Source organism: Seriola aureovittata, chromosome 7 (genome assembly GCF_021018895.1).
Source record: "Seriola aureovittata isolate HTS-2021-v1 ecotype China chromosome 7, ASM2101889v1, whole genome shotgun sequence".
NCBI lineage: Eukaryota > Metazoa > Chordata > Actinopteri > Carangiformes > Carangidae > Seriola > Seriola aureovittata.
In genome coordinates, this window is record NC_079370.1 from 22580565 (window position 1) to 22592529 (window position 11965).

At 42.8% G+C, this 11965-nt stretch overlaps 1 protein-coding gene across 1 annotated transcript; it reads right to left on the reverse strand.

Annotated features, from left to right (window-relative positions):
- Positions 1-356: 356 nt before the first annotated feature.
- On the reverse strand, positions 357-4054 carry LOC130171700 (transmembrane protein 74). The gene is made up of 2 exons (XM_056379814.1): positions 3921-4054; positions 357-3229 (listed from the first exon to the last, which is right to left on the reverse strand). The coding sequence occupies exon 2, from the start codon at positions 3160-3162 to the stop codon at positions 2317-2319; it is 846 nt and encodes a 281-aa protein (XP_056235789.1). The 5' UTR covers positions 3163-3229; positions 3921-4054; the 3' UTR covers positions 357-2316.
- Between the last annotated feature and the right edge of the window lie 7911 nt (positions 4055-11965).

An 11965-nucleotide genomic window follows, 5' to 3' on the forward strand; every position in this document is an offset into this window, starting at 1 on the left:
ATTCTCATAGATGATGCCACCTCTGAATATGACTTTGACAATGAAGGCAAAGCACTGACGGACTGCATGTGTAATGTAGCCACTGCATTGCTGAAGTTTGAATTTACTGCTCAATATTATCATTCATAATTTTTGGCATTGGCGCTATTGTTGTTGGTTGCCCTGGAGTTTAATTTTACATGAGTATATTGGTTAGAGGGAAAGAAAGAGGAAGTGGGAAGAAATGAACTTGGGCGTCGCACCATGTTTCCACAGCCAACAACACCAGGAGAGCTCGCTAAATGAAATATGGCTTTCACATCTGTAATACTGGTTGTGGATTTACAGCTTCTGTGAAGAGAACAGCACAACATAGCCTCATTTGGATCATTAATTTTTATTACCCTTCCTGGAAATCTCTTCATTTGGCATTTTACTGCCATTTCGAAATATAATGGTTGTTTTTTCAGGGATGTACACATGCCTGTCAGCTCTGTGGTCAAGAGCAGATAAAATGAAAAGCTGTAGTGACTCAGACGTGCATTAGTTCATTGCTGCAGCAAATGATTTTTGAATGAGTACCTTATCAGACTCCAGCGATCCGGTCTTTTCACTTGAAACACCCTGGCCCATCTGTCTGTGCACTGACTGACTGCCACTCACTACATGTACATGCAGTGACAGTACACACACAGAGGCAATGCAACTGAATGAAAGCGCAGCAACGGTGTGGCCTGGAGCTGTTTACCATAGAGTAATCAGCCTACGCATCTCATTAAGACAGGCTGACTCATGTCGTTTTGAATGTAAGCTTTGAAATAGGGTCACACAGCCCTGGGAAATGAAAGGACAAGAAACCAAGGTAACAGACTGACACTGCATAAGAATCATTAGCACGTGTCTTGCAGAATGCAGTGTTCGGCTGTGTGTAAGTGGATATATGCAAATACACCGGAATTCTAGTGGTTCATGCATGATTTATGAGCCTTACAGGGTAGCCTACATGAAAAAGTGACTTTGTTTTTCATGAGAATTGCGTGGCATCCTTTATCCTTCTCTGCGGGTCTTTTCAAGCTGCAATAATAACCCAAGATGTTGCTCTTACACGGACTTAGTTTAGACAGAAACTAAAATCTTCCTCAACCAACATAAGAAAGTTGGTCTCTGAGTTATCTGATCAATGGGGCATTAACATTTTTAACAAGTTTGCACATGATAAACCTCTTTTCTTAAGCTCTTTGTGTCACCTGTAATTTTTTTAGTCAGCAAATCATCATGATAACATCAAATATGACCTTTTAAAAAGAATGATATCTCACTTTGGAGAGGTAATTTGCGCTTTGAAGTAGTGATGGCTTAAGGTTTTGGAAGTAGGGCAACTCTTTCATGTGTGATTAGGTGTTCCTAAGTCCATCCTCACGTAGAGAGAGAGAGAGAGAGAGAGAGAAGGGAAAAGAGACAGGTAAGGAAAGGCAGATCAACCTTGAAATGTCACAGGCACTTGGATGTGGTCGTCCAAGACCCTTCCCACACACTTATGTAGTGTTCATAGGCTGAAGAGAGCAATAGGCTGTGCAGGAGGAAAAAAAAGTCTCCTGAGGCAGAGAGGACTAGGGAGGATGAAGGGGAAGAGGAGCAGAGAGGATCAACAGAGAGCCGAGGAGGGTGCACAGTGCATGTCAGCACTGTCGAATGCAGTCAAATTGTTCAGTACAATCAAACCGACGTGGAGCTTTGGCTCAGATGCACGATGCCAGGCTTACTGGCTTACCTCAGCACTGCACCAGAGAGGGACTGTCACTGGATATTACCATGTGGACCAGTGAGCTGATTCTCCCACATCACAGTGGACAGAGACAGCTATAAATCCCTCCTTACTCCCACTCTCCTGCCCTGGGGACACACATTTGCCTTACTTCCTGAAATGTGTCTCTGCACAATTTTGCTGTTGGAAACATTCACATTAAATATGAATAGCCTCAATAATAAATGGAGGGCTTTCAGACACTGTGTCCTGTGTACAAAAAAAAAAAACCATGAACCAGTGTTTGTGACACAAAGCTCACTTTTATGGTGTGGTGCCATTTTGAATCATTTGAGAACAATTTGACACCACCTGGTGTTTTTCTTGCTATTGCTCACTTTCATCAGAGTGCTTTTCTCGTCGATTCTGCCTGCCTGTGGATACATGATACATTTGATCTATTTCTACAGGACACAAATGTTGCAGACTTACATTTTGAATGTATGATACAGTTTTAGGCTATGTTAGAGAATGTGTGTGAATGGCATTAATTCCTTGGTTATACACAAAAGTTTTATATGCAAAGCAGCATTTTAAGTCAAAGTTTCCTCCATTTCCTCCTCCAGGGACAAGTGAACTGATGAGTGGCTGGGGCTGGATCTAGTTTTCAGGCTGATAGAGCCGTACAGTTTGGCGGAGCGCTTGGAATAAGCAATGACCTTTCTCCTGTACATTTCCCCCTTCCACATGGAGATCATCAGCAGCGTGGAGAGCACCACGCCACCCAGCGTGAGCAGGCACAGTCCCGCTATGACGCACCGATCCAGGTGGGCACCTATCCGGGCGCTCTCCATCTCCAGCTTCTCCATCTCCCTCGCTGACACGCTGTCACGGTCCACCACCACATCCCGAGGCACTGCGTAGGAGATGATCACCAAGGAGATCCCAGTCACCAAGAACGTGACCGCACTGATAAAGCCGTAGTCTATAGAACTTCCAGAGCCCTCCGCGAAGGAGAGATCATCCTCGGACATGAAGGAAAGCTCCGGTAACGTCTCGGAGCAAGGCTCGCCGTTGCGCACGGGTCTGAGAGCACTTCTACAACTGGTGTCGGGGCTGGCCAGTCGCAGGTTAACATTCTCATCGATGTAGGTGAAAGATGTCTCTAATTCCTCGTCGCAACAAACTCGGACTTTCTCCTCGCCGAGGTGACCGAGTTTAAGCTCCGCGCCCCCCTTGCGCGGCGCCGTCCTTGGTGCTGAAAGACACCGGCCATGGCAGCTGCGGGCCGGGTTACAGCCAGCCTCCCCCGGGAGCGCTCCTCCTGTTGATCCGCCCGACTTGCGGACATGCAGCGCGCTGCAAACTCGGTCAAGGACGTCGGGAGTGTCAGACTGTTTGCCTCCCTCATCTGCTGGAAGCAACTCCGGAGAAGCCATTCGCTTATCACCGCCCGCTGGTTCAAGCTGAGCCTTCCTCCCACGATTTTTTCACCCCGCAGCATCCCTAATAAGAGGACACAGCTCTGAGTTAAATGGTGCATCTTAATTAGATTACCCTCACTACAAAGCCCTGAAACATTATATCTACATACAGTTATATATATATATATATATATATATTATATATATATATATAATGCGGAAAAACGTTTGCGTAATACGGAACGGTGCACGTAGCCCATCTTTATTGTTATACTGAAATCAGCACCACTTAAAAGTTGATAAGATCGTCTCAGGGAAATCCGTGGACCCTTCTTGAAAGGCGCTTATAGCAGTTGTGATTAGCCAAATACCTCTGTATCCAATTAGGAAAACAATCCACGTATAAACCGAGATTAAGCCAAAGTCTGTTCTAATTCTGTTTTAAAATGGACTCTGCCTATGGAATAGAAAGGCTACATTGAATGGGCTCGAACTAAATCAGATGTAAAAATGTAAAACATGAACACAGCTATAGCCTAGTTAATCTACTTCCGAGAAAATAATCATCTGCCTTGCACATTAAAAATACTTCCGAAAATATGTGTGGGGATACTCCTGCACACTTTATTTGAATCCTGCAGAAGATGAGTGAGATGCTCTTCTGCATAAGGGTGGACCAATCATCCCCAATCCCGGTCTTATTTTTTTTTTTTTTCATCGGATCTCTAAGAGAAACCTCCTCAGACTGCTCAGATAAGAAGAAATCAACTCACCGCGCTATCTCAGCATCCCAACTGCCTTCTCTTCTTCATACGAGTCCACATAAAAAAAGCTTTATCAGGGAATATGCTTTGAATAGCCACGGCTGTGTTCGCTCCGTGCTCGATGCTGTGGCGGCAGGCTGCGCTGAGGGGAGCACTCCGTTAGTCCCTCCCACCCACCCACACACACACACACACACACACACACACACACACACACACACGCACAGCCTCAGCTGCCCGCGCTGAAAGGAGCACCGCTATCTGTGAGCCGATTGAGATCACTAGCAGTCAGTCAACATGCATGGAATGAGGATGTGAAAGGCTGAGGGGAACCCTGGGACCTGACAATCACATTTTTACTGACAATGCCCTTCCCGTAGGAAGCATCTGAGGAGAATCCGATGCCAGTGAAATGTCAGTGAAGAAGAATAAAGCTCCAGTGGAGACCAAGAGAGAGATAAGAACTGAATACCAAGGCATAAAGGAGAATTTACAGGAGCTCAAGTGCCATAAAGTTGCTATAAAGTCAATACTGAAGACTACACATGTGTATTTAAAATACCTATAGGCATCATACAAGACTTATATTATACTGATGTCACTATAATAGATTGGCTAGACACTCCAAGGTCCACAGGCCTCCATTGACTATTTTAGATTTGTCAAAACAGATAAGCCACAAGATGATGGACATGCATACAATAATGTGTGCTGTATGTTGTCAGTTAATGCCTTCATCATATCAGAAAAGTATCCAGCTGTGTTATGCAAAGAGCATTGTTGAACTGCGAGTATTATCCACCATCTGTTCTCTCACCGCTGTGCTCTCTCAGAAGATTACTGGTCACTATGTCAAAGCCATCCTAATCCATGTTTAATCTAGAGATCTAATAGGTCTGTGACCCAATGTAGGCTAAATCTTTGGGAGGTTCATATTCAGAGGCTTTGTCTTGGTAGCATCTTTGAAGATAAATGATAAACAATTAACGCAGCAAATGGCTTTTTTTTTTTTTTTTTTCTCTCAGGAAGTGACACGTAGTTACTAAGTGCAGGCCACCGTCAACCATTTAAGTGCTTAATCCCACTTTAAAGTGACTATTCATTTGCTGACTGTTCCACCTTCTTTAGCACACCCAGGCAGCAGCTATAAATATAGTCGCCACTTTTCCTGGAGTCCTAGTGGCTGGGTGAACGGCTTTGGCTCATTTCCCAACAAGACTCCATTTAACAGATGAGTAAAGAGAGAGGGAGAGTAGTGAGCGAGGGAGGGAGAGGAAGAAAGGGAGTCAGAGCCGGCAAAGATTTACTCCAACATTTTGGTTGCAGAAATGAGTTTGCAGAGATGGGAGGTAAAGATACACTCCCTGGCCGTTGGCTCGTAATGGATCATAATGGTTTATGGTGCGTTTGGTCCGACTGTAGTCAATCTTAGTTGGTCTCATGCAGAGACAGAAAGAGGAGGCTGAAATCTGACTGTGTTCATCTGAGGGGTAACAACAGCCGACTATCAGATGCTATCTGTCTGCAACAGTGCACCACTTTTCCTGTTGGCAAGGACACCGGGCTTGGGAGAGGAGGGGTAGCAGGAGAGTCAATGCTTCTAAAGGCTATAAATCCTCAGTGTGTGTGTGTGTGTGTGTGTGTGTGTGTGTGTGTCTCCAGCCACAGGCATGTACCCATATACACAGAGTAGAGACTATGAAGCATGGATGCAGCACTGCTTTGTCTTTAGCCGGTAGCAGATATTTGAAGGTGATGGAGAGAGGGGAAGAGGAGGTTCCTCCAAAGTGCCGTCATGGAACGAAGAAGAAGAGCGAAACAGTGCATGTGAGGGAGTGTAAATTATGAAATTAAATAACGAGGATGGGGTAGTGACTGGGTTCGCCTCACCTCCAGCTGCTCCCGGAACTCCTGGAGCCGGTCAGTGTCTGACAGTAGCAGACTGTGTTGCAAAATGGATGAATATGAATGAGCAAAAGTGTGTGAATGTGAAACAGGCTGTTGCGGGGAAAAGCCCGGAGGCCCCTTGAACCAGCGCTTTGCAGGTTCAAACTTAGGACTTTGCGAATCAATAAATTAAAGTTATTATTTTTTGGGGCATTTTTGTGCCTGTGTTTGATAGGACAGTGGAGATTGACAGGAAATACAGGGATCTAGAGCAGTGGACAATCAAAGCGGGGACACGCTGCTCAGGGCATCTGCGCCCACATGGTATATACACCCTAACCACTGGGCTATCGGGTTACCCATGTATCAATAGATTAAAACAGGATGCATCATACAGACAAGTTCTTAGGCAGAGTTGTCATTAAATATTTACACTAACTGTTCATGTTATATAATTTAGAGTGAGTCTAATTATAAGCAATCAGTCAATCTACACTCAATATCCCAGAATGACAAAGTGAAAGCAGAATTTTAAACATTTTTGCAAATTTATTAAAAGGAAAAAAAAAAACACATTAAATATCACATTGACAGGATTCAGACTCTTAGCTATGACACTTGAAAATTGCGCCCCATTCAGATGTTTGGTAAATTTAACTGACCCATGATATGAGAAGACACACACTTGTCTACATAAGGTCTCACAGCTGAGCTCAGAGACAGGTTTGCTCTGAAGCACAGATTTGGGGAAGGATACAAAAAAAAAAAAAATGCTGCGATGAAGGTTTCTAAGAGCACAGTGTCCTCCATCTTTCTTAAATGGAAGAAGTTTGGAAGAACCAAACTGAACAACCGGGGAAAAAGGGCCCTGGCAAGAGAGGTGACCAAGAACCTGATGGTCACTGAGGCTGAGCTCCAGAGATCCTGTGTATATCCTGCATCCTGTATGTGTGTGTACATATATACTGTATATATATGGGTATCTGTATATTTTTAAGTACAAATTTAATGACTTTTAAGACCTTTTTTATACCTCATTAAGGAAAAAATAATACCATTGCTGCCGCAAAAGAATACGACACATTAGACTACTGAATACAGTTATGAGTTTTATTAGAATTGAAAAAGAGGCGAGAAATAAGCAAAGCAATAACAAACAAACCCCATCAAACAACCCACTAAATACTTTCAAACATGATATGGAACAGTAAACACAACTTGATAACTTATCATGTTAGGCAATTTGTCATTTCTCATCAAATACAAGAACACTCTGTCTCTCATGACATAAGCCGCAGATCAGCAGCCTTCTTATCAATTTCACTATCTAGGACCAGCATCTGCTCACTCTTTTCCTTTTCTTGTCTCCTTAGTACGTTTGATTTTGTTATCAGTGTTGCCATTTTGGTCCCTGCAGTATTTTGTGCTTGCTCTGCAAAGTTGTCTGCATCTTTGTGGAGACTCTCAGACACATTTTGTAGAGATTTTCTCCTCCTCTTAAGCCCTTCAAGCTTTGGCTCATCCCTTTCTTTTTTGCCTTTTTCCTCGTCAAGGTAAGCTCGATACCTGGTGCATGCAGTTGCACTGTAGTTCAGCATTTGTTTTGTAATTGGCACTTTGTTCACTGCAGCACACACTCTCACGATAATGGTGTCCTCTGCTGTGTTGCCTGTTTCCACTTCGTTTACAGAGAACTCCTGTTCAACTTCTGCTTGCCCATGTGTCCATATTTTTCATCCTCCAACCTCTTCTTGTTGAATTTGCATTTGCCCATTGCTTGCTTGTGGCGTCCTTTTCATTCTTTTCTCCATCTTCTCCGCAGCTTTCTTCCCCTCTGTTTTTTGTGTTCCTCACCAACAGCGACTCCTCACCATCACTGAATTTTTTCCTTCTCCATTCTTGTTATCCATCGCTTCGTTCAGTTCTTTGTTTCCTTCTTCCTGTCATTGCCCTTACAGTCAGAAGCTTCTTCATTTTCTTCAAGGTTAAAACAAATATAATTACACTTATTCAATCTGCCCCAGATCAAATCAAATTTAATGCCTTGACTCCTACAATTCCAGACATTTTAAGTCATTTTTAGACCCTGAGACCTAGACCGAGGGGACCCTGAGTATATATTTTTTTTTTTTTTACGTAATCCTAGTTTCATGTTTCAGGTTGGTGTTTAATCTAACATGAGACATTTTGCTGCTTCCTTCCTTTGCAGTCTTTTGGTCACCTTGAGAGGCCACATTAAAATAACAGATTTTGGCCTGTCAAAGATCGGGCCATTTCCTCCTTTATGTCGCAGGAACGCCAATATATTTTGCACCAAAGCTGTACCAGGGGAGGCGTATGGGAAGGCCGTCGACTGGTGGGCTGTGGTAGTTATTGTTTATCAGTTCCTAGTTGGCTATTTCCCATTTGATGGATAAAACGATGAAGAGCTGAGGAATGAAGTCATCAATAGTAAGAATTTCTAGTTCAATTCATTTTCTTATATTTATCGTCCTAGCAGTTCTGAGTGAATCTTTCTGTATTTTAAAGACAATTAACAAACATTGTCCCACTTCATGATTTAACTTGTCCACAAAACTTTGACTTTAATTTCTGATTTCATTTAGATTTGTTGTATCAATCTTTACATTGTTGATGTTGCTCTAAAGGATGCTGCCATTTGTTTCTAGCAGTCTCTTTGGTGGCTTTTTTAAAATTATTATTAATTGATTACAGATGACTGATATCTGACCGATATCTGCTACTTTTACAGAAAATGTCACCTGGCCAGAGGAGAGAGATGTGGTGCTGCATGATGCCCAGGACATCATAATGAGGCTCCTCAGGAAGAAAGCATGAAGCGTCTGGGCACAAGTAAGTGGCAGGTTTACAAATAATGGACAAATGTTGGATGTAAAAACAGATAGTGCAGCAGTGGCGTAGAGCTGTTTTATAAATACACAGCAACTGCTCTCCCAACTGCTCAGCGTTCTCAATTTTTATGATAACATTAATGGGTGTCATGGTTAGGGGTGAACTACATGTAACTGTAGTGAGACCAGTTTCATCCACCTTAATGAAAAGGTTGTCCATAGGAAGACTCGGTCCTGTTGAGTGCTGAGAGCTCCAGAGAACTTTGACTGTTATACCCGACCCCACTATAACAACATTAGTGGGGCTGGGGAGGCGGTGTGGAGAGATTGGGGTCGGGAGCAGCTCTTAAGCCAGACCAAAGATGTGTTTATGAACAAACTAAATGTGTGATTGTCGTATTTCTCATCCAGGAGGAGCCAGTGAGGTGAAGGCACATCACTTCTCTCAGGACGTGGACTTCGATAACCTCACCAGTCCCAGGTTTGTCCCTCAGCTGGAGGACGAGGAGGACACCAGCAACTTCGGAGGTAAGTGCCAACAAAGACACATGACAAACCAGAGACATGTGTGATAGAAGTACAGGACACTTTCTAGTTTTATAACAGACTGTCATCTTTAATTATTTATATATTATTTGATATTTATCACATTGCTCATGGAATGACACTAAGTGTTTTTTTCCCAGTAATGTGTGGTGGGAGTTTCAGTCAGGATGAATATACTGTCAGCCTTTTTTCATGACTTCATTCATGACAGTTTTTCATGTGTTCTTTACAGCCCAGTCTGATTCGTCCTCCAAAAGCAATGACGACTGCAGTGTCCATGACCATCAATCAATCGAGAGTGACTGCAAGTTATCCGTGAATGAGAAATTCACCTACAGGATATCCGGCATTGACTGTAATTTCACGGAGAGCGAATTGGCAAATGTCAACATACTCATGGATGATGAGAGTTCCGGTGACGTTCCTGAAGAGGTGCTTGTGGAGGTGCCTTACTTCTTCTCCGTGGCCTTCCGCTTCAGAGAGGTACAGTTTTTATCCAGTTCCTCTGCTGTTTCAGATGAGCAAAATTTAAATACACATTGACTATAAATAACTGAACTGACTGATTAACATTGGAGTGAATGATAATGGCCAACTGCTTCACTTTAGATAAACCGCTCAAGATGAGTGAGTTGTGAAAATAAATGAACATGGCAGGTATAAATTAATAAATAAAATTAATAAAAAAAAGTGTGTACATCCTCTCCCTTCCAGTTCTATAAAAATACATAGGTTAATACATTCCATATTCACAGCAGTAACTACTTTTCCCTATTAGGTTGGTTCAGGTACTGAAAGTTGCCTACTTGAACGATTTACCTGACATTCACCACAGTCTTGAGCAACGAACCCTCCATTCGTAGTCTACTTAACCACCTCCTGCTCCACTGGTTGTACCACAGAAACACATTGATGTTGTGAAATGATGCTGGGCTACGAGGAGAGTATAACTAGCTTAACATTAGGCCCAGGTACGCATACGTACTCATGAACAGAGAAATAAATAATGTATTCTTACTACTACATTTTCGAAGCACTACAGCAGGTTTATATATTATATTTATATATTATATTTATAGTTAACGCTCATGGTGACTACTTTCCTTTGGTTGCGTCTTACGTCATGGCTTTGTCACAGCCGACTCAAAGCCACGACAAATAATATGAGATGACACAAGAAGTTAAAGCAAGAAAAACATAATTTATTTTAATTAACCCAAAACCAACATATCAAAAAATGGTATGAGGTGTGGCAGTCAGTAAATTAGCAATGTTAGTGTGTATGCATGCTTGTCAAAATAGTGAGTGGTGTGTTGTAAGTTGGAAACAAAAGCAAATAAGCAAAAATTATGAGCATGGAGAGGAGAGAGCAGAGTTCCCCCTTTGTCCTCTCTCTCCCCTCCCAGAGCTAATCAGGTGTTTTTCCCAGCAACTAACGATGACCCAACGCCTCCTGCTGGGCATCTGCAATACAAAAAGAAAGACAACCAGCCCAACAGCCACCAGAGGCATGGCCGCCACAGCTTTTACACAGCAACATTTCGAATTACACAACTACAGTGAGCTGTTTGTAAATTTTGCTATTGCTACATAGCCAGCGTTAGCATTAATAGATGTTTAGCTACCAGTCTAGAAAAAACATTTTTATTTCAGTATCAAACTTAATTCAGAGCTGTCTCCAGCAGTGGAAAACAACACCAACTCTTGTCTCTGTCACGTCTTTTCTTCTACTGAAGTTAGCATGCTAACCAGCTAGCTCTGGCTTGTCTCGTCACTTTCTGACAGCGCCTCACTATAGCCTCTGTCCTGAAGACTGGTGAATGTATCTCTCACATATCTCAGAAGTACAGTGTGTACCAGAAAGAACGGGGGAATGTGATTAACTGTGTGACCTTTAAGAAATGTGCTTTCTCATGCATAACAAGAAACACTGTTGTTACTTTGCTTAAATTACAAGAAACATTGTTGTTACTTTGATTAACTTACTTTTGTTGACGTATAATATTAGCCTACACCCCTGACACATGTGACACGAAGCCGCCTAGCAACACACGTCAGCTGCCGTTTGAATCAATCAAACTAAGACATGCCTTACTTGTAAGGAGGAGCTATACTCCTTGACTTAAGGTAAGACACTAACAACCTCAGGCTAGATCGTTCTCAGCTGTTCCTGGTACCACTGTTATGTGTACTGTACGATCTCCGCTCTCTGCAGATTGCGCAAATAAATACTTCTACTTGATTCAACTCCTGTCTCCTCAATTGTGTACCTCGACTCCCCGGCCTGGGTGAGATTACACTCTGGGTGAATCTCAACAATTTTGGGGGCTCGTCCGGGATTCGAGGGAGTCTCCTGCGTGGACACACGAAAGGGAGCATTTGGACCTAAAAACTTTTCTTCACGAATAGAGGACAAAGACACAAGCCGGCACATAACAAGGTAAGCAGAAAACCTGTTATAACAAAGTTCTGCATATTGAACACTACTAAAACTGTGTCTTGTCCGATATACGTGTAAGTAAAGTACACTAAAAGAATCAGTGGAAGTAATAAAACTGTGATAAAAAGTAAAATGTGTATAAATAGATAAGTAAAACAGCAGACGATAACCTTGAGAGTAGCGTAACTCCACCCGAGACCCGACGGGGTCCGGGAGCGGCTAATACCGCGGCTGGGTTGGAATCCCGGGGGTGAGGTCCCTTAAATCTACTTGTTATTAAAGTGTATTACAACTTTCTAAAAGCAACAGGTACAAAAGTGTCGGTTTAG